The sequence below is a fragment of the Heterodontus francisci genome, chromosome 15 (assembly GCF_036365525.1).
Source record: "Heterodontus francisci isolate sHetFra1 chromosome 15, sHetFra1.hap1, whole genome shotgun sequence".
Taxonomy (NCBI): Eukaryota; Metazoa; Chordata; class Chondrichthyes; order Heterodontiformes; family Heterodontidae; genus Heterodontus; species Heterodontus francisci.
In genome coordinates, this window is record NC_090385.1 from 17,204,120 (window position 1) to 17,225,312 (window position 21,193).

General features: G+C 44.6%; 1 protein-coding gene across 4 annotated transcripts in view; it reads left to right on the plus strand.

The window, feature by feature from the left end:
* LOC137377497 (CD99 antigen-like protein 2) overlaps nt 1–21,193 on the plus strand; it is a 141,041-nt gene that overhangs the window by 96,578 nt on the left and 23,270 nt on the right. The window contains exons 4-7 of one of the 4 annotated variants that reach the window (XM_068047153.1): nt 4,436–4,537; nt 9,617–9,706; nt 10,350–10,379; nt 14,116–14,193. In XM_068047153.1, the coding sequence (XP_067903254.1) occupies nt 4,436–4,537; nt 9,617–9,706; nt 10,350–10,379; nt 14,116–14,193 (300 nt within the window). Of the gene's footprint in view, nt 1–4,435; nt 4,538–9,616; nt 9,707–10,349; nt 10,392–14,115; nt 14,194–21,193 lie in introns of all 4 variants that reach the window. The other 3 variants (XM_068047152.1, XM_068047154.1, XM_068047155.1) reach the window with 3 other exon arrangements.

Consider the following 21,193-nt stretch of genomic DNA (forward strand, 5'->3'; position numbering starts at 1 on the left):
GTTCTTATAGAGTGTGATGATATTGGCATTGCGCATGTCCTGTGGTACTGCTCCCTCATCCCAGCACAGGCAAAGCAGTTCATGGACTGCTGAGAGTATAGCAGTCTTGGCACTCTTGATTATTTCAGGGGTAATGCCATCATTTCCAGGGGCTTTTCCACTGGCTAGAGAATCAATGGGATCACTGAATTCTGATTTTGTTGGCTGTTCGTCCAGCTCATCCATGACTGGCACAGAGTGGGCTGCATTGAGGGTGGTATCAGTGACAACATTTTCCCTGGAGTACAGTTCTAGGTAGTGCTGCACCCAGCGGTCCATTTGCTTGCGTTGGTCAGTGATCATGTCCTCTGATTTAGACTTGAGGGGGACAATCTTCTTGATGGTTGACCCAAAAGCTCTCTTAATGCCATCATACATTCCTCCGATGTTTCCGGTGTCGGAGGCCAGCTGAATACGGTGTATAGGTGTTGCCAGTAGTTATTTGCACAGTGCCTGGCTGTTCTTTGTGCAGTGCTTCTGGCTACTTTAAGTGCGACGGGTGTTAACTCGCTGGGGGCTTTCTTGTAGTTCAACAGTGCAGTGCGCTTAGCGGCTATGACAGGTTCCAGCTCTTCAAAGTGAGATTGAAACCAGTCTGCATTCTGCTTCTCACGTTTGCCAAAGGTGGTCATTTCTGAGTCATAGATGGCATCTGTGATGTGGGCCCACTTCGTCTCTGCATCCCCTGCAGGAGTGTTTTGAAGGGCTTTTTCAAGTGAATTTAGAAACTTATGTAATATCTGTGGATAAGAAATTCTGTTAGTGTTGATGCGCAGGCGGCCCTTCTGCTTGGAGTGTTGTAGCTTCTTTGATTTTAGTCTAACTTTGCCGCACACCAGGGAGTGGTCAGTGTCGCAGTCCGCACTGTGGAAGCTGCGTATGATTTGGACACTGTTTATAGAGGCTTGCCTTTTGACGATGAGGTCCAGCTGGTGCCAACGGCATGATCTTGGGTGTCTCCATGAAACCTGGTGACAGCGTTTAGTAAGAAAGAACGAGTTGGTGATGCAGAGGTTGTGATAGGTACACAACTCCAGCACCTACACTGTTTGGGATCTTCTTCTCCCTGCTGCTCTCACATGCGTTCAAGTCTTCAGGAGAAGGAATTTTCCTCCACACAAGATCAGGTGGCAGGTTGTTCAACCTTGCCCATCTTAGAGCGAAGACCAAAGTACGGAAGGTCCTCATCATGGAAATCCTCTTTGCTGACGATGCTGCATTAACATCCCACACAGAAGAGTATCTGCAGACACTCATCGACAGGATTGCGACTGCCTGCAACGAATTTGGCATAACCATCAGCCTCAAGAAAACGAACATCATGGCACAAGATGTCAGAAATGTTCCATCCATCAATATCGGCGCCCACGCTCTGGAAGTGGTTCAAGAGTTCACCTACCTAGGCTCAACTATCGGCAGTAACCTGTCTCTAGATGCAGAAATCAACAAGCGCATGGAAAAGTGTCCGCTGCTATGTTCAGACTGGACAAGAGGGTGTGGGAAAATGGTGCACTGACACGGCACGCAAAGGTCCGAGTGTTTCACGCCTGTGTCCTCAGTACTTTTCTCTGTGGCAGCGAGGCCTGGACAACATATGTCAGCCAAGAGCGACGTCTCAACTCGTTCCATCTTCGTTGCCTCCAGAGAATCCCTGGCATCAGGTGGCAGGACCATATCTCCAACGCAGAAGTCCTCAAGGTGACCAACATCCCCAGCATATACACCCTACTGAGCCAGCGGCGCTTGAGATGGCTTGGCCGTGAGAGCCGCATGGAAGATGGCAGGATCCCCAAGGACACATTGTACAGCGAGCTCGTCACTGGTATCAGACCCACCGGCCATCCACGTTTCCACTTTAAAGACGTCTGAAAATGTGACATGATGTCCTGTGACATTGACCACAAGTCGTGGGAGTCAGTTGCCAGTGATCGCCAGAGCTGGTGGTCAACCATAAAGGCGGGACCCGAAGAAGGGTCACTGACCCGAAACGTTAACTCTGCTTCTCTTTCCACAGATGCTGCCAGACCTGCTGAGTATTTCCAGCATTTCTTGTTTTTATTTCAGATTTCCAGCATCTGCAGTATTTTGCTTTTATATTAGGGTGTATAGTTCTGGTGGTAGCACTGGGTTGGATGATGGGATCTGGAGCATAGGAAAGAGCCTGGTGTGTCTGAACTATGGGTGAGTGTTTCCAGGCATATCTGTACTGGGGTAGGTAGTGGTTTGTGCACTGAAGATAGTGGGTAGGGGAGTCCTAGCAACTGAGAGTACTAATCCGGGAACATAGAGGAAGGTGCATGCTTATGTCAGTACTGGGAGATGAAGGTCCCAGAGGAAGGGGTTAATAGCAACTGGAGCATAAATGGGAAGGTTATTCCTGGTGGTGTGTTGAGAATTACCAAGTTCTTGGTGCAATGATAGGGGGATCCTGGGATCTGGAAGCACTGGGAGCTTTCTGTGGGTCTAGGAGTACTGAGAGGGACATTCAAATTGCTCGAAATACTGGTTGAGAATAGTTTTGTCCGTCAGTTTTCCTGGCACAACAGCCTATTTGGAACAAATTTTTTAAAATATTCATACCATAATAACTGGTGTGGTCTGGGTGTGCAACTGAGAAATGTAGTGTTAATTGGCATCATTTCAAACTGCAACGCTAAAAATTCCACAGCTTAAAAGAATCATTTAAAGAGATCACAGATTCTTCTGAGATTTGGATTCAGTCGGAATCCTTGTAAAGTTAAAGGGCTGCCAGCAAATGACAAACTCCTGTTGCAGGCTACCTTGACAGTAGAATATACTTGAGAACTCAACCAATTAAACAATAACTTCATCTTGTGTTAACTGGATTAGGTCATTAAATGCCTGTGTGGCAGTTAAAGCATAATTCAAAGTTCTGCAGTGACATCTGTTGGCAGAATCAACGTGCTACTGCACATGAAGAAAAATTATTTTTCCTTCTCCTTTGTCTATTAATCTTACTTTAGCTTGGGAGCTAAACTGGTGGAAGAAGGGGAATGGCAATGTCTGTGAACGCGAGCTTGTTACCTCGTTAGTTTATCTGTGTCAACTGCAAGGTTCTAATGTAGATACGTTTGCCACCTGTCTGCTTTTAGACCAGGCTTGAGCGAAACATCTAGAAATTTCTAAAGTGAACCTCTCCTGTGCTTTTGCTGCTATATAAAATTTTAACCTCTGGTATTTGTCACTTCTGACGAGAGCAGTGAAATGTTGAATTTTTGTCACTTGTGGTAAATGGTTGTTTTTCAGATTGGGGGATAGTAGACAATTGTGTTCCCCAAGGGTCAGTGCTAGGACCACTGCCTTTTTGATATACATAAATTACTTGGATATTGGGATACCGAGTAAAATTTCAAAATTTGCCAATGAGGTGGAGGTGTCGCAAACAGTGAGGATGCTACCAATCAACTGCAACAGGACACAGATAGGCTAGCAGAATGGGCAGACAAGTGACAGATAAAATTTAATGCAGAGAAATGTGAGGTGATGCATTTTGGCAAAAGAGATAGGGAGAGGCAATATAGACGTACTGGCACAGTACTAAAGAGTGTGCAGGGACAGCGGGATCTGGGGGTTCATATGCAAAATCTTTAAAGGTGGCAGGACATATTGAGGGAAAGCATATGGGATCTTGGGCTTCATAAATAGAGGTATTGAGTACAAAAGCAAGGAGGTTATTCAGAACCTTCATAAAGCTTTGGTTAGGCCACAACTAGAGTATTGCGTCCAATTCTGGTCACCACACTGTAGAAAGGATGTGAGGGTCCTTGAAAGGGTGCAGAGATTTACCAGAATGGTTCCAGGGATGTGGGATTTTCACTACACGGTTAGGTTGGAGAAGCTGGGGTTGTTCTCCCTGGAGCAAAGGAGACTGGGGAGATTTAATTGAGGTGTACAAGATTCTAACAGGTTTGGATAGGGTAGACAAAGAAAAGCTATTCCCATTAGCTGATGGTACAAGGACTAGGGGACACAGATTTAAAGTTTTGGGCAAGAGATGCAGGGGGATTATGAGGAAGAACCTTTTTACGCGGCAAGTGTTAATGACCTGGAACTCTGCCTATGAGTGTGGTGGAAGAGAAGACAATGAATGATTTCAAAAAGAAATTGGATGGGCACTTGAGGGAAATGAACTTACAGGGCTATGGGGACAGAGCTGGGGAATGGGACTGACTGGATTACTCTACAGGGAGCAGGCATGGACTGGATGAACCAAATAGCCTCCTTCTGTGCTACTGTGACACTGATTCATCAATCTCACATTTTTATTTCTCTTTGAATACCTCTGTTTATTTTATCAAAGCTGCTTTTTGGTTCAGAAGCTGTTGTTTCCTTGTAGTCTCAGTAATAGCGATTGTCTTGCTCTTTCTTCCTATAGATGATTTTAGCTTATGGGATTTGCTTAAAACTACTGCATCTCCTCGTAAAACCACAAAGTCACCCAAAACCACCAAAAAACCGCGAAAGAAGGGAAATTCGGGTAAGTCTCTTTCTGAATTGCTGAGTCTTTGCGCTAGATTTTACACTCTCGCCCGTGGCAGGTTTGGCAGGGGAGAGCATTTAATCGGTGGAGGGTGGGGACCCCATCACCACCTCACCTCCACCCTAATTAAGTCCATGGCAGGATGGCCCATGGATGGCGTTCCTACCCTGCTGCCAATTGAAGTCCTTAAGGGGGCAATTAATGTCTAATTAAGGGTTTCATCCCCCTGCTGCCACCAGTATTAACCTGTTAAATTAGCAGCAGGCAGGCCTGTCTCCACGGGGGAGCATAACGAGTAAACCCATGCAGGTTGCTTGCCAGCTCCTAGTGCTGGGGGGTATTGGGGGAGGGAGTCATCCCCCATTCAAAGGAACCTTGCATCAGGAAGGGGGTGGGCCTGCTGCCGACCCCCCCCCCCCCCCCAATAGACCCCTTCCCCACAACCCCCACCCCGAGAAACCCCTCCTGCCCTGACTCAACTGTGGCCTGGGTCCATTGACAATCTTGGGACTTGGCTGGGTGCATTACCGACAGCAGCCACCACCTCTCAGCAGCTGTCAGCAGATGGGACCTCCGTCACCAGGGGCCCTAAATCCTGGGGAAGGCCTGCTGCTGCCCAGTTAAGTGCCGTTTGGCATGTAATGTGGTGGGCATTCCCGAAAAGAGGCAACGCAGGGCTGTAGCCAGCTCTTCAACTGGTGGCTGAGACCTCCCGTCGCCTCCACAAAATACCGCAGAGAGGGGTGGCAGCCTTGGTACAGTGTAGCAGTAACTCATTTCAGGGGACCGTAAGATTAACCACACTCTTATTGGTCTTAGAGAGGTGTGTGTACCATCAGTTCCTGTTGTATAGGTGCAACTCACCTCTCCAGCACCTTTCTTGACCCTTCATCTCAAACTGCTTTTCCAGTATCCAGACTTGAATTAGCTGCAATTTCTTTAACGCATCAGGAACGCCAACACCTCAGTCTTTGGTCCCCACCACAAATTCTGTATCGTTGCCACTGATTCCACCGTCCTCCTTGGCCACTGTCTCATGTTGAGCCAGATTGTTTGCAGGCTTTGCCTCTTACTTGACCTCAGGCTGAGCTTCCATACATTCTCCATTGTGAAGACTGCCTACTTCCATCTCCATAACATCACTTGCCTCTGCCCGTTAATACTGCATGGAAGTGTGGGCCTAGAATCTGTGCTCCAGTCTTGGAGTGAAAATTGAACCCAGCATCTTCCAAGAGTTTATTTATTTATTTAGATACAGCACTGAAACAGGCCCTTCGGCCCACCGAGTCTGTGCCGACCAACAACCACCCATTTATACTAACCCTACAGTAATCCCATATTCCCTACCACCTACCTACACTAGGGGCAATTTACAACAGCCAATTTACCTATCACCTGCAAGTCTTTGGCGGTGGGAGGAAACCGGAGCACCCGGTGAAAACCCACGCGGTCACAGGGAGAACTTGCAAACTCCACACAGGCAGTACCCGGAATCGAACCCGGGTCGCTGGAGCTGTGAGGCTACAGTGCTAACCACTGTGCTGCCCAAGTAATCCCCAGCTCCAGACAACCCACCTCCCCATTCCTACCTCAAAGTTGCTTTTAATAATGGAAGTTTGTTCATATTTATTCTTTGGGCAAAAGTTCATTCATTTTAAAATTCCACTAAAAATAGAGGCTGTAATCCTGCTAATGTATAACTACCAGACTTATGTTTGCTATTGGTCTTTGATAGCGCCAAGGACTAAAATGTACTATTTAGACTGATTGAGAAAATCTGTTGTAATAAATAAATTAGGAACATAGGAAGAGGAGGAGGACATTTATCCCCTCGAGCCTGTTCCTCCATTCAGTGAAATCATGTCTCATCAATGACCTAACTCCATATACCCAGCTTTGCTCCATATCCCTTAATAACTTTTGGCTAACAAAGATCTTGCAATCACAGATTTAAAATTAACAATTCATCTTGTAAATCAACTGTCATTTATGGAAGAGACTTCCAAACCTTTACCACTCTTTGTGTGTAGAAGTGTTTCCTAACTTCGCTCCTGAAAGATCTGGCTCTAATTTTAAGTCTCTGTCGTCTAGTCCTAGACTCCAGAACCAGCAGAAATAATTTTTCTCCACCTACCCAAAATGTTTCCTATAATATCTTTAAAACTTCAATCAAATTGCCCCTTCGCCTTGTAAATTCCAGGGAATACAACCCAAGTTTGTGTAATCTCTCATTGTAACTTAACCCTTGGAGTCCAGATATCATTCTGCTGCACTCTCTCCAAGGCCAATATAACCTTCCTTGGGTGTGATGCCCAGAACTGAACACTGTATTCCAGGTGTGCTCTAACCAGGGCTTTGTATAGCTGTAACATAACTTCTCTCCACCACCCCCCCCCCACCCCCGCACCCCCTTGTATTCCAGACCCCTAGATGTAAAGCCAGTTATTCCATTAACCTTTCTGATTTCTTTTCTGTACCTGTCCACGATTTTTTAATCTATGTTTCTTTGAATTGCCACTGATTGTAGTTTTCTACACAATCATACCATTATTACAGCACAGGAGGCCATTCAGCCCATCATGTCTGCACCAGCTCTCCTAATGAGCAATTCGCCTAGTGCCATTCCCCCAAATTGTCCCCGTGACCCTGCAAATTATTCCTTTTCAGCTAATAGACTAATTCCCTTTTGAATGCCTCAATTGAACCTGCCTGCACCACACTCCAGGCAGCGCATTCCAGACCTTAACCACTCGCTGGTGAAAAGGTTTTTCATCCTGTTGCTTTTGCTACTCTTGCCAATTGCTTGCCAATCTGTGCCCTCTCATTCTCAATCCTTTCACGAGTGGGAACAGTTTCTCCCTATCTACTCTGTCCAGACTCCTCACAATTTAGAAAGTACTCTGATCTATCCTTTTCAGATCCAAAGTGGATGACCTCAGAGTTACCTATGTTCAATTTCATTAACTACAGTTTTGCCAATTCTCTTAATCTATTAATATATCTCCGTAATTTTATGCTTCCATCTACACTGTTAACAATGCCTCCTATCTCTGTGTCATTGGCAAACTTGGATATGTGGCTTACTATCCCATTATCTAAGTTGTTAATAAATATAATAAATGGTTGAGGACCCTGTACAGGTCCCTGCGGGAAACCGTTAGTCACATCTTGCCAAATAATGTAAAAAACATTATCCCTGTCTTCTCCTGCCACTTAGCCAGTTTCCTAAACAGGTCAATAGCTTGCCTTCAATTCCATGAGCTTCAACATTAATTAACTGTCTCGTATGAGCTGCTTTATCAAATGCCTCCTGGAAGTCCGTATAAATAACATCCATAGGCATTACCCTGTCACTACTTCAGTCACTTCCTCAAAAAAGAATTTCATCAGGTTCGTCAGGCATGACCTACCCTTTACAAATCCATACTGGCTGTTTGATCAACTGAAAAATTTCAAGATGTTCACTCACCCTGTAGGCTCGAGCAATTTCTTGATAATAGATGTTGGGCTGAATGTTAATAATTATTCGGTTTCCCTCTCTAACCTTTCTTAAGTAGCAGAGTGACCTGTGCAGTTTTCTAATCTAAAGGAATGGTTCCTGAATCAAGAGATCTTTGGAAGATTATAGTTAGAACATCTGCAATGTTATCACCTACTTCCTTTAGAACGCTGGGATGGAAACCATCTGATCTTGGGATTTGTCACTCTTTAGTGCCATTGTTATTTTGCTTACATTAATTTTGGTGCGTACCTGTCCCTAACTCAGTATTAGTTTCCTATGTCCACCTTGCGAACCTCTTGCTGTGCTGTATATTCAGTTCCCAGTCCTGACCACCTTGCAACCATGTTTCAGGAATGGCTATCATGTTGTACCCTCTCAGTTGAACTTGTGCTTGCAGTTCATTCAGTTTGTTCCTTATATTGTGCGTTGGTATAAAATAATGTTTATTTGGGCCACACATCCTAATCTGTCCTTCTGCCATTATGTTTTTCTGAAGTATTATTTCTCTCTCCTGATTTAATTACATCTTTTTTTAGTTTTCCCTTTACCTGTGGTGTCTAAAGCACAATTAGAACAGGTGAATGCATGACTGGAAAGGAGGGAGGGCTTTAGATTCCTAGGACACTGGGCCCAGTTCTGGGGGAGATGGGACCTGTCCAGGCTGAACGGGTTGCACCTGAACATAGCTGGAAAAAATGTCCTTGCGGGGTAATTTGCTGATGCCATTGAGGAGGGTTTAAACTAACTTGGCAGGGGCGTGGGAAGCAGGACATAATACAAGAGAGGAATACCAAGCTGCACAGAGAATTGGGAGAGACAGATTGTACTCGAGTAGGAAATAGCCAAGTATTAGGTGGGGTCAATGTAAGACAGAAAGTAATAAAGTCTAAATTAGGTGCAGATAGCCTGCATTACCTGTGAGTGTGGTGGAGGCAGGTTCAGTCGAGGCATTCAAGAGGGAATTGGATCGTTATCTTAAAAGGAAGAATATGCAGGGCTATGGGGAGAAAGTGAGGGAGTGGCACTGGGTAAATTGCTCTTTTGGAGAGCCAGCACAGACACGATGGGCCGAAGGCCTCCTTCTGTGCTGTAGCAATTCTGTGATTTCATTACTCCATTCTCATCCCTTTTGCTTGTTTTGGAATTATTATTTATGATTACCTGAGCCACCACCCCACCCCACCCCCAGCCATTTACTAGTTTAAAGTCTTGGTGACCTCCTTATTCATGCTTTCTACTAGCGTCCTGGTCCCAGCCCAGCTCAGGTGGAGCCTGTCCCAACGGTACAGTTCATTCCTATCCCAGTACTGTTGTTAGTGCCCCATGAAATTGAACCTCTTTTCCACAGCACTTCAGTCATGCGTTCACCTCCTTAATCTGCTTATCCCTGCACCAATTTGCATGTGGCTCAGGTAATAATCCAGAGATTATAACATTTGACATCCTTTTTTTTAAATTTAGCTTCTGCCTGCTGGTACTCTGTGGACCTGTTTAAATTCTCCTGCTTTGAAAACTCACTTACTTTTCCCCCTACCCTTTGATTGCTTTTGAATGGATTTCCTTTGCACCTTTAGACACAAGTGACTTTGGTTCTGATTTCGACCTATCGGATGCTCTTGATGACAGTAATGACAACTATGGCAAGGGAGGTAAAGGTGACTCAGGTAAGGAATGAAGGTGGCAAAGGATCTGCCACCACGTAGTTATTTAAGATCAACATCTATTTGGTATTGGGCACTTAATTCATCATTTAGTAGAAAGTTACCTGTGGTACTTTAAATTTTAAAAAAGCATTCAAACCAGGAATGAGACACAAAATTAAAATTTTTGCATCAGATCTCTGTTTTCATGGAAACCACTTTCCAATTGTTATATGCAAGACCAGTGTTAGATTTTTATATTTGCACAGTCACTCATAAAATTCAAACGGACATGCAAAAAATGGGATGAGGAACAATTTAACTGAATTTTAATGAAAACCCCACTAAAAATCCAGTAGGAAAATGGGTTTTAGATTTTTAAAAACAAGAACAACTCTTCTCACTCAAGTTCAGCATAAGCAATGTAAAATATTCTGACGGTGGTTGAAGTCTGATGCGAGCAGAATGTCCTCTTTCAAACCTCACACATGTAACACTAAACGGTGGGAATGTGTGAGCATTCAGCCATAGGAATGGGCAGTGCTTACTGCTGTTAAAAGGAGAAAGCTTACAGGTGAGTCATCAGAGAGTCTGGGACGAGATTTTTCCTTTTTATGTTTTGTCGTTCTGAGCTAAAAAGTCTCTATCTGTCATCCTTCTGTTCTAGGCTCCAAAGGAAATGACAAACCAAAAGGAGGTAAAAAACCGGGTAAGGAGGCTGTCACTAGAGCTGGGTAATCCAGGTGTTTTCAAAATAAAGCCCAACATAGGCTAAAGGATCTGATTTGGTACTCTAAGCCAGAGTTTTGAGACAGCTAGCAGGGCTTTCTAATGAGACTGAGCCCTTTTCAGTAGCAAAGACATCTTCACACACACAACCATGAGCCAATGATCAGTCGGACTGCGGTAGCCAAGTGAAGCCGTGAAGGCACCTGGTAACCGCCTAAACTGGCGGTAGTTATTACAATCCAATCATCTACCATCCAATCTAGGAAGAAATTTTCCGTTCAGATTAAGGTGCCGTATTGAATGTACACAGTGAGTGAGTTTTGAGAATTATATTACATTGCTGCAAAAGTGACATGCTATTTCAGAAAACCTGATGTCTTATAAAGCATTCATTTTTGCAGATTGCAAACTAACAGCCTTAATATCACGATCTCATGCACACTCCCAAGATGAAAGTTTCATTAGTCAGCCCAGACAGAACAAGAGGCACAACACTGACTAACAGACATAAGCCAGCATCTTCAGCTATTGCAAAGATTTGGCCATTGAAATCATTTTTAATCAAAAGTTGAAAGCTGAAAAGCAGAGTGCAGATTTACAACCCACCATGTCCCTTTATTTAAATCATAGGCAGTGGGCTGAAACCTGTAAAGGTTATTTGAGATTCAACACATCATCTAAATATCAGCAAAACAATTGGACTCATTGCCTGCTCTGTAAAGATCAACTGAATTGAAATTTGTTGGACCAAGATACCATTTGAAAGTCAGATAATGTTACGCAGAAATTATACAGATTTATTGCTTCTGTTGATCTCTTACTCCTGTGTTTTGAACTCTGCCCTCCTACACCTTACCACTTAGGTAGTGCCTATGTAAGTTAGTTACAGTTCAGCAGGTTGCCATAGTTTTAGACCAAGTGCGTTGTTTCAGTGCCAGAGCAGAGGTGCATTTTAACCCCTAAAATTCCCAGAAGGATTAAAGATAAAAATGGAAGGCAGTGCCACCATATTCCAGCAGGATGCTTCACAAACAGAATACTTTACTAGCGTCTCAAAGCAGGATTGGAGTACCACATCTCCTAGCTGTCCACTGAACTTCAATCTTTCTTTAAGTGTACTTTTCATCCTGAGGCTATTCAGAGCCAGTATCCTTGGACTTCTCTGGTTTCACCCAGCTTTACTCGCAGCCAGTTGCAGTCTCCTATCCTGTTGTTCACTGCATTCTGACTATTTCCATAGATCTTCCCTATCCTCTCCAGGCAGTGTGGCTGTGAACATCACTCTCCTTTCTGGTTTTACAAATGCTCTGTTTATAAAAGGAAATTTAAACATTGCATAATCTTTGTACCATTAACAAAAAGTTATTAAAAAGCAGCCTTGCATGACTGCACAGTTCCACCGGAATCTAACTTTGACAGTGTTTCCTCTCAGGTTTGATGAATTTTGCAAATGTTAAAGAGGCTGGTGCATGGCTATATGATGTATCTTTCTTCCTTTATCTCTGGCTTGCACGGTCTCTACTTTATTTTTGACAATTGTGAAAATATTTCAATTTTGAGAAACTTTCTTTAAACTTCTCAAGGAGTGAAGCAGTGAAGGGGTTAACATTTGAAAACCAGGAGTTCCTGTTTGCAAAATGGTGACATCAGACACTCCGATATGCCACTCAGTTATTTTGAAACCATTTCAATGACACAGACGTTCTTCAGAAAATCCTTGCTCATAAAGATCACCCCTTCAAAATGATCCAAACCCCAAATGTGTTGTAACAGCAGAAAATACTCAACAAGTCAGGAAGACTCAGTGGAGAGGGAAACAAAGTTAATAGGTGGCATTTAACCCCCAAAACAGAGGGGTTGGAATCAGGTAATATATGAAAATTTTAAAACTCTCAAATTGTACTCCAACATAGCAATTTCAGGCTTATTGGAGACACGACAGGGACAGGCAACCAACCTGCTCCTAGGAGGCTGGTTGGTCATTTATAATGAGACGATGTGCCTCAGAATTAACCTATCTCCCAGGTTTAACCCTGGCTGGCTGGGTTGCGCAGGAGAGAACTGCTTGGTGGAAGAGTTAAGTGCCTTAACAGCATTGCTGGTGGGTCAAGAGAAGCAGGAATATTTCCCTCAGCTCCCCCAAACCCACCTGAATAGGAGATTGGATCACTCCCCACCCACCCAGGGATCAAAGAATGGGCTCCCCCCACCGCCCAAGAATGATTAACGAATTTGTTGTGACCGCATCATATCTGCTGAAAAGTTTGATTTCCAGAATACTCAATTCAATTTGCAAACAGAAGTTTCCAGGTAAAATCCATAAGCTAACCATGATTCTGAATTAATTATTCTTGAGTACAATTCTGTGCACATCAAAGTGTTATCACGATAATTTTTGTGCTACCCATTTGCTGTAAGACTGAAGCTAATCATCATTCAGTTTCTCTCAATGAAACTGGCTCCAGGGATGTCTTTTGACTTTCGATCTGAGTTGCTGATATTCTCGGAGCCCTGTGCTGATTTTATTCTGCACCGATCCTTTGCAGTTTGTTCTGCTTCCACAGCTCTCTCGGTGTCCTGTCACCACCAGTCAAAAGCCAGATCAGAGAGCCCTCTGTGTCATTTTTATGTCCTTACATTTTGGTCTAGCTTAATACGAAGATAAGACGTCAAATTCAAAAATAAATGCAAAAGTAGAGAAAACGGAAAGAAAAGTATGAGCTGGGAGATGCATGGAAACTCGATTTGAATCCAGACGGGGACATCCTTTATATCATGGCTGTGAGGAATCTCAAATGAAATTAGTTCAAGCGTTTCCGAAAAGGAACCTCACCACTACAGAAGGTTATCACAGTGAAACGATCCTGTCTATGTATGTTCCTGCTGTAGGCTGGATTTTTTTTCCAGACTAGATTGACAGATTACATCAACTTAAAGTGACAGGTGAGATAAACCTCAAGTCCCCTGCCATCAGGTAGCTGTGAGAGTGCTGTGAAATTGCTGAGTTATTCCAGCCAAACGTCGATCTGAGGAATCATTAGTTTGTTGTACAGCAAAGGACACATCATTTTTACTTTTTTCAAAGGTTGTTTTCATGTTGACATGTTTTGTTAGTTCAGTTCTAAGCAAGGTCAGCCTAAATTGCATCATGTCACATTTTGGGTAGGATTCCATTCAATCATTTGGGAATTATCCAAATACTGCTGTTCGATCCAAAACATTAACCTGTCAGACAACTTGATGTGAAAGATAAGTTAACAGCTAGTGTACTTGGAGAGAGAATGTAGTCTGTAAATAAGGTCTATTTGTGAGAGCTGTCCCTCTTTACAACACCATTATCTCTTAACTTAACAAGCACAAGCATAGAGTATGCTCCTGATTGTCTCCCGCATGTCAACATTTTCTCTTTGGCTGGTAGGTATTTAATAAGATTTGGAATAAACAGAATACACTGTGGACATTTCTAGAAATGTACAATGTAGATTAGGTCCCATTTGCATTGTTGAACTGACGTAACCTACAAGAACCTTCACATCTGATCATTTAGATGGGAGCGGGCAGCGGGGCACAAATTCCTGTCTTGTCATTCAACAGTGGAGGTTTTCAAACCTTAGAATGCCTCTTCCACTAAAATACCTGATTCTGGGGTGCACAGGTCTGTTCCAATGCATTTAGCACTGATACCATCTCCTATCTGTTTGTAGGTACGGCTGGCATTTCAGACAAAGACCTTGAAGATCTGTTGGGTGGTGGGGACTATAAACCAGATAAGAAAAAATCAGGTAAACCTCATGCAATTGGATCCATAAATTTGTTGGTTTACACACAATGAATGGATGAATGTATTGCACGATTTGTTGAATGATTGCTTGATGTCAAAATGTAGATACAAATATATAGAAGTTACAATACAGAAACAGGGCATTCAATCCAATCAGTTCATATCGATGTTTAACCTCCATTTGAGCAGATTTAATTACATTTACCCATTTTGTTCTCATATCCCTTCAATCCTCTTTCCTTCATCCACAATCCAATATTGAATATTAATGTAGTTTCTGCCTCATGTACTAACCTCGGGAGTAATTCCACATTCTCATAACTCTTGTGCACATGTGTTGCTCTTGCCCTCGGTTATAAATCTTTTGTTCAACTGTGGATCCCTTTTACTTGACGTCTCAACTCCAGATAATCTGCTTCTATCTACCTTGTCCTATCCTTTTAAACTCTTAAACACATCTAAATCACACTGTAATCTGCATTTTTCAAGTTTCTTCCTTTATTTGATATGAAAATGGTCAATTCTATTGCTGACAGGACCTACACTATACTGTTTTTTTTTATAAGTTGTCTAGTAGAGTATGGTTAGGATTGCTCTAATGATGTAATGAATGGGGCTTTTCATCCTGGCTGTAGTTTTTACACACTGTACCCTGTTTACACTCACTTGTTCTGATTCTGGGATACGGTTTTAGTTAATTATTGCAGTTACTACTCAATGCATGGACCAGCATATCATGCCATGCAGACATACCTAGCAGTGATTGGGACTGAACAGGTTACACCAGTGTGATTCAAAGTCAGGTGTTATAGAACACGTTTTGAGCCAGAGTCAAGAGGATGGAATGTTACTGCCTTTGTCAACCGGTTATGTGCATCATTCATACAAATAGTAAAATTAAACGATTAGCAGTCTCAATGAAATTCTCAGGTCTGGCAGCATCTGTGGAGAGAGAAACAGAGGTTAATGTTTCAGGTCTGTGACCTTTCATCATAATTGGCAAAGGTTATAAATGTAATATGCTTTGAGCAAGTGAAAAAGGGGAGGGGGAAGAAGAACAAAAGGGAAGGTGTGTGATAGAACAGAGGGCAGGAGAGATTAAATGACAAAGATGTCTTGGAACAAAAGGCAAAGGAAGTGCTAATAGTTGTAGTAAAAGACAAAGCATTAGTCCAGAGAGAGTGTTAATGGCAGAATAATGAACAGCTCTGTCCGAAAGCAAAAACATGTTTAAGATGGGCATATGGTTAAAAATTAAAATAAATTTTAAAAAATTAAATGGCAGTCATGCGCTGAAATTGTTGAACTCAATGTTGAGTCCAGAAGGCTGTAGAGTGCCTAATTGGAAGATGAGGAGCTGTTCCTCGAGTGTATGTTGAGCCTCATTGGAACACTGCAACAGGTCAAGGACAGAAATGAGGGCAGGATGGTGCTCTATTTATTGGAAGCTGCCATGACTCCTTCAGCCTCCAGCAATTCATGCTGCCTCATCTGCCCAGAAGCTTTGCCCTCACCAGGGAGGATCCTGTTATCCCTTTTACCACCTCATACCACCTTTCCTGTCATGGCACCAGTAAAAAGAGTCCCAGATATATGGCTTAAAGTGTCATTATTTATAAAGTGCAAAGAGAGGAAAACAGTAGACAGAGACAGTAAGAACACACACCAGTGACTCAAGTAGTGCTCCCCACAATGCAGTGGCTTCCGTTTTTGGCCACTCCTATACTGAGTTCCCCCTGTGGCCTTGCAGGAGGTGGAAGCTGCCTGCTCACTTGTCTCAGCATGCAGCTGAGATGTATGTGGCAGTTGTCCTCATCCTGGAGGTGCCTGTGGGGACCCCTCCAGTGGCTGCTGCACCCGAATCATTGCAGCGGTGGCCACCCTCACTTGGCCCTGTTGCACAGATGGTTCTTCATTCAGAGGAGCCAAGGAGGCTGAGGTTGAGAGGTGCCACCCTCATCCTACTCCGTGACATTCTTAGGTCTTGTCGGGTGCTCTGGATGCCTGGAGGGGCGCAGCCGACATCCTGTCAAGATCTCTGCGCCACCAGTGCCACTGACCGGTCCAGGCTGCACAGCATCTCATGCATCCTGTGGACGTCAGTGCACAGTTCCTGCATGCACTCTGAGTGATGCCACATGTGGCTCTCTAAGAGGTTGGCCACTGTCTATGGAGGAGCTCATGCATTCATAGCCCTGAACCATTGTGGTGCATGTGAGCTGGATGGACTCCTCCATCCTCTGCCCAAGACACTGCACTGCCTCAGGGAACTCCAACATGCAGGAGCACATCTCCTGCTGCTGTTCAAGGTAGAGGCTCCTTTCCAGTGACTCCTGAGGCCTTGCATCTGTGCCCAGCTGAGCAGGGCTATATCTGTCCTCCCTCCTCCAAGGGGAACTGACCACAGCTGCCTCTGCCTTTGGCACCTCCTCTTACCAACTAGTGCCATGATTATCACCCTATGCCATCCTATCTACACGCACGCGAGGACTCACCAAGGTGAGAGTATCTGTGATGGTGGATGGTGTGCTGGTAAGGTATGACGGTCTTCTTCATCTCCTTCTTGCTCCTCTGGGCCCGTGAAGGGAGGGGGAGAGGGTGCTGCAGATTGGACATCTGCACCTGTGGGGGACACATGAAGAGATGAGAGCTAGCTTAGGACAATAGAATCCGCTGCAGTGCTGAGGCTGCCCAATATTACTCAGTGTGTGATATGCTATTGGATGGGATGGAGTGCGCTGCACCCACTTTATGACCACTTTACACTCCATAATCAGCAGGTCCACCATGAACTCCTGACTTGCCAGGCCCAACTGCCTCCTCTTCTACTATCCTGGCTATCTCCATCACTGCCTGCTCCATTGGTGTGATGCAGTAGAAGAACAGCACCCCTCCTCCTGCCTGGGTCCTCTCCCGGACATTGTGTGCCCATTTCTCCTGCTACAGAGAGCGAGATAAGGCAATGCTGTTCTCTGTAGCCAATATCATCTGCCCCAATCCATTAGGAACTGCATGTCTCAGGTCCCCAGCAGCACAATGGCTGTGAACCATTCTGAGGGGTCAGTAAGTGGCCTTGTCACACACCCCTCCCGTGCTCTAGAGCAGCATGTGCCCTGAGGCTCCTCAGGTGGTATATCTGCTGGAGGGTGCAAGCAGTGAGACCTGTCCGGAGGGTTGGGGGTTGCACTCACCTTGCCAGAACATATGAGGTCATTGAACATTTTATGGAAGTGCAACCACGTTCTTGTGACGGCAGCAACCCCTGTCTGAACCCATTCCCCAATACCAGGTCCAGAATGGCCCCATTCCTAGTTGGACTATCTACATATTGTTTCAAGAAGCCCTCCTGGATGCCCCTTACAAATTCTGCCCCATCTAAGCCCCTAGCACTAAGTGAGTCCCAGTCAATATAGGGGAAGTTAAAATCACCCACCACTACAACCCTGTTACCTTTACATCTTTCCAAGATCTGTCTACATATCTGCTCCTCTACCTCCCTCTGGCTGTTGGGAGGCCTGTAGAAAACCCCCAACATCGTGACTGCACCCTTCCTATTCCCTCGCTCCACCTATATTGCCTCGCTGCACGACCCCTCCGAGGTGTCCTCCCGCAGTACAGCTGTGATATTCTCCTTAACAAGTAATGCAACTCCCCCACCCCTTTTACATTCCCCTCTATCCCGCCTGAAGCTGCGAAATCCTGGAACATTTAGCTGCCAGTCCTGTCCTTCCCTCAACCAAGTCTCTGTAATAGCAACAACATCATAGTTCCAAGTAGTAATCCAAACTCTAAGTTCATCTGCCTTACCTGTTATACTTCTCGCATTGAAACAAATGCACTTCAGACCACCAGTCCCGCTGTGCTCTGCAACATCTCCCTGCCTGCTCTTCCTCTTAGTCTTACTGGCCTAATTTACTAGTTCCCACTCAGTTATTTCACTTGCTGTCCTACTGCTCCAGTTCCCACCCCCCTGCCACACTATTTTAAACCCTCCCGAGTGACCCTAGCAAACCTCGCAGCCAGGATATTAGTGCCCTTCCAGTTTAGATGCAACCCGTCCTTCTTGTACAGGTCCCATCTGTCCCTGAAGAGATCCCAATGGTCCAGATATCTGAAACCCTCCCTTCTACACCAGCTGTTCAGCCACGTGTTTAGCTGCACTATCTTCCTATTTCTAGCCTCAATGGCACGTGGCATAGGGAGTAATCCCGAGATTACAACCCTAAAGGTCCTGTTTTTTAACTTACTACCTAACTCCCTAAATTCCCCCTGCAGGACCTCGTCACTCTTATGTCATTGGTACCGATGTGTACCACAACCTCTGGCTGTTCGCCCTCCCCCTTCAGAATGCCCCCTGTCCGTTCAGCGACATCCTTGACCCTGGCACCAGGGAGGCAACATACCATCCTGGAGTCTCTTTCACGTCCACAGAAGCGCCTATCTGTGCCCCTGACTATAGAGTCCCCTATAACCATTGTTCTTCTGCGCTTTGTCCCTCCCTGCTGAACAACAGTGCCAGCCGTGGTGCCACTGCTCTGGCTGCTGCTGTTTTCCTCTGATAGGCCATTCCCCCCAACAGTATCCAAAACAGTATACTTGTTAGAGAGGGGGATAGCCACAGGGGATTCCTGCACTGACTGCCTTCCCCTTCTAGCGGTCACCCATCTATCTGCCTGCACCTTGGGTGTAACCACTTCTCTAAAACTCCTGTCTATGACGCTCTCTGCCACCTGCATGATTCTAAGTGCATCCAGTTGCCGCTCCAATCGATCCATGCGGTCTGTGAGGAGCTGCAACTGGGTACACTTCTTGCAGATGTAGTCGTCCGGAACGCTGGAAGTGTCATGGACCTCCCACATCTCGCAGATGAAGCACTTCACCCCTCTAACTGTCATTTCTAGCACTAATTAAATTAATTTAAAATAAATAAATACTTATTAAATCCTTACTAAATTGTTATAACTATATGGTCCCTAGTGCTAGATTCCTACTATAAATATTAAATGCTAACTAAATACAGTAATCATCTCCCTATGGTTTAGTAACTCTACTTATTAATAAGTTAATTAGGGTTTTAATCAATTTTCATCAATGTTTAAATTTAAAATTCAGTAAAAAAAAATTCCCTCCCAGCCAATCAAGTCACAGCTTTCCTGTGACGTCACTTTCAGTTTTTATTACCAGAGGTAAGTTTTTTTTTTATACTTACCAGTCCGGAACTCTGCCCTCCGAGTTTTCTCCCAGTCAGCTGTGCTCTTTGGAAGCTCTGGGCTCCCCTCACTCTGAGGACAGGTAGGAAATGAAAGGAGCTCCTCACTCCCTCCTTACCGAACTTCCTCACTTACCAAACATCCACTATAGCACTCTATTGCAACCCAAGTCAGCACTCCAGTACAAAAATAATTTGCACCCACCCATGGGATCCTTCACATCTAAGGAAGCATCCGTAGTTATAACAGTGTCTTTTTCCTTTGCTTAAAAAAACTAATAATTAAAGCTTCATTCCTGAGAAATGCAGTTACACCAATATTATTCTTCACATGTAGGGCACCCTTGTTTACATAGCAGCCCGTTCGCACACAACAAAGTCCCACAAACAGCAGTTGACATGAGTAACCAGTTTTTTGGTTTTGATTTTGATGATGCTGGTTGAGGGAGGAATGTTGGCCAGGACCCTGCTCTTCTTCAGATAGCAACACAAGCTGTTTTGTAGCCATCCAAACAGGCAGCCAGGACCTTTGTCTCATTTTTGTATCTGAGAGATCACACCTTCACTAATGTTGAGGTAGACTCCTTGTTGTTCAAGTGTGTCCAAGCTGTAAATGAATTCTTCATCATCTGTGTGTCCTCTCATGACTTAAAAGTCCAATGCAGGATCAGTATGGACGTCCATATAACTGGCAGTTCATATTGTCGTTGGTGCGTGGAACTTCTGTAGTTGTGCCACCTCTGGCCTTCCTCTGGGTATGTCGGATGTTGTGAGTTTGGTGTAGATGATCTTCGAAACATGCTGAATCAAATTCAGTGCTTGCCTCCATGTGGGCCAGTCAGCTGCAGTGTTTTCCCAAGAGAGGTGGTCTGCAATGCATAAGTTTATAAGGTTGTCCTTATATCGTTTGTACTGACCACCTTGATGTCATTTACCCTGAGACAGTTCCCCAGAGAAGATCTGCTTGGGGATTCTGTAATCATCCATGTGGGAGACCTGAGTTGAATTTTCAGGAGGATGGTCTCCATGCTGTTGCCCCCAGCACGATGAAGTACCTCGTTGTTTGTGATTTTGTCCTGCCACCAAATTCTCATGATGGACCTCGGGTGTCTTTGGTGGAAGCATTCCAGAAATTTGATGTGGTGCCTGTAGCAAACCCAGGAACCTGCGTCATACAGCAGGTTGGTAAGGACTATGGCCTGGTACAGTTTGATTTTAGACTTCAGCTTAATGTCATTCTGCTTCCAGACACAATCATGGAGTCGGCCGTAGGTAGAACCTATTTTCTGGATGCGTGCATGGATATCTTCAATAGTGACATCCCTAAAGAGCACACTAACAAAGTATGAGAATTATTCTACAGCCTTGAGACTGGTGCCATCAATGGTTATGTCTGGTGCTTCATACTGTGTGCCCGGTGTTGGCTGAAACATAACCTCAGTCTTGGAGATCAAAGTTGTTGGAAGCACTCGAGAATTTGTTGTGGGCAGCTATGGCACAGTCATCTGCATCCAGAAGCTCTCTGATTACTGCCTCTGGGACTTTGGTGGAGACATGCAGTCTGGAGAGATTGAAGAGTTTCCCTGAACAGAACCTGCAGGCATGTCTCTGATGGCTTCCTTAAGCATTGCAGCAAAGAAGATTAAAGAGTTGGGGAGCCACAACACATCCTTGCTTTACGCCGCTGGTTACTGCAAAGGTATTGCTAATGTAGGGGTGCACTGAAACTGCCGGTCCAGTTAACGTGTGCAGCTCCCAGAGTGGGGCTCGAACCCAAAACCTTCTGACTTGG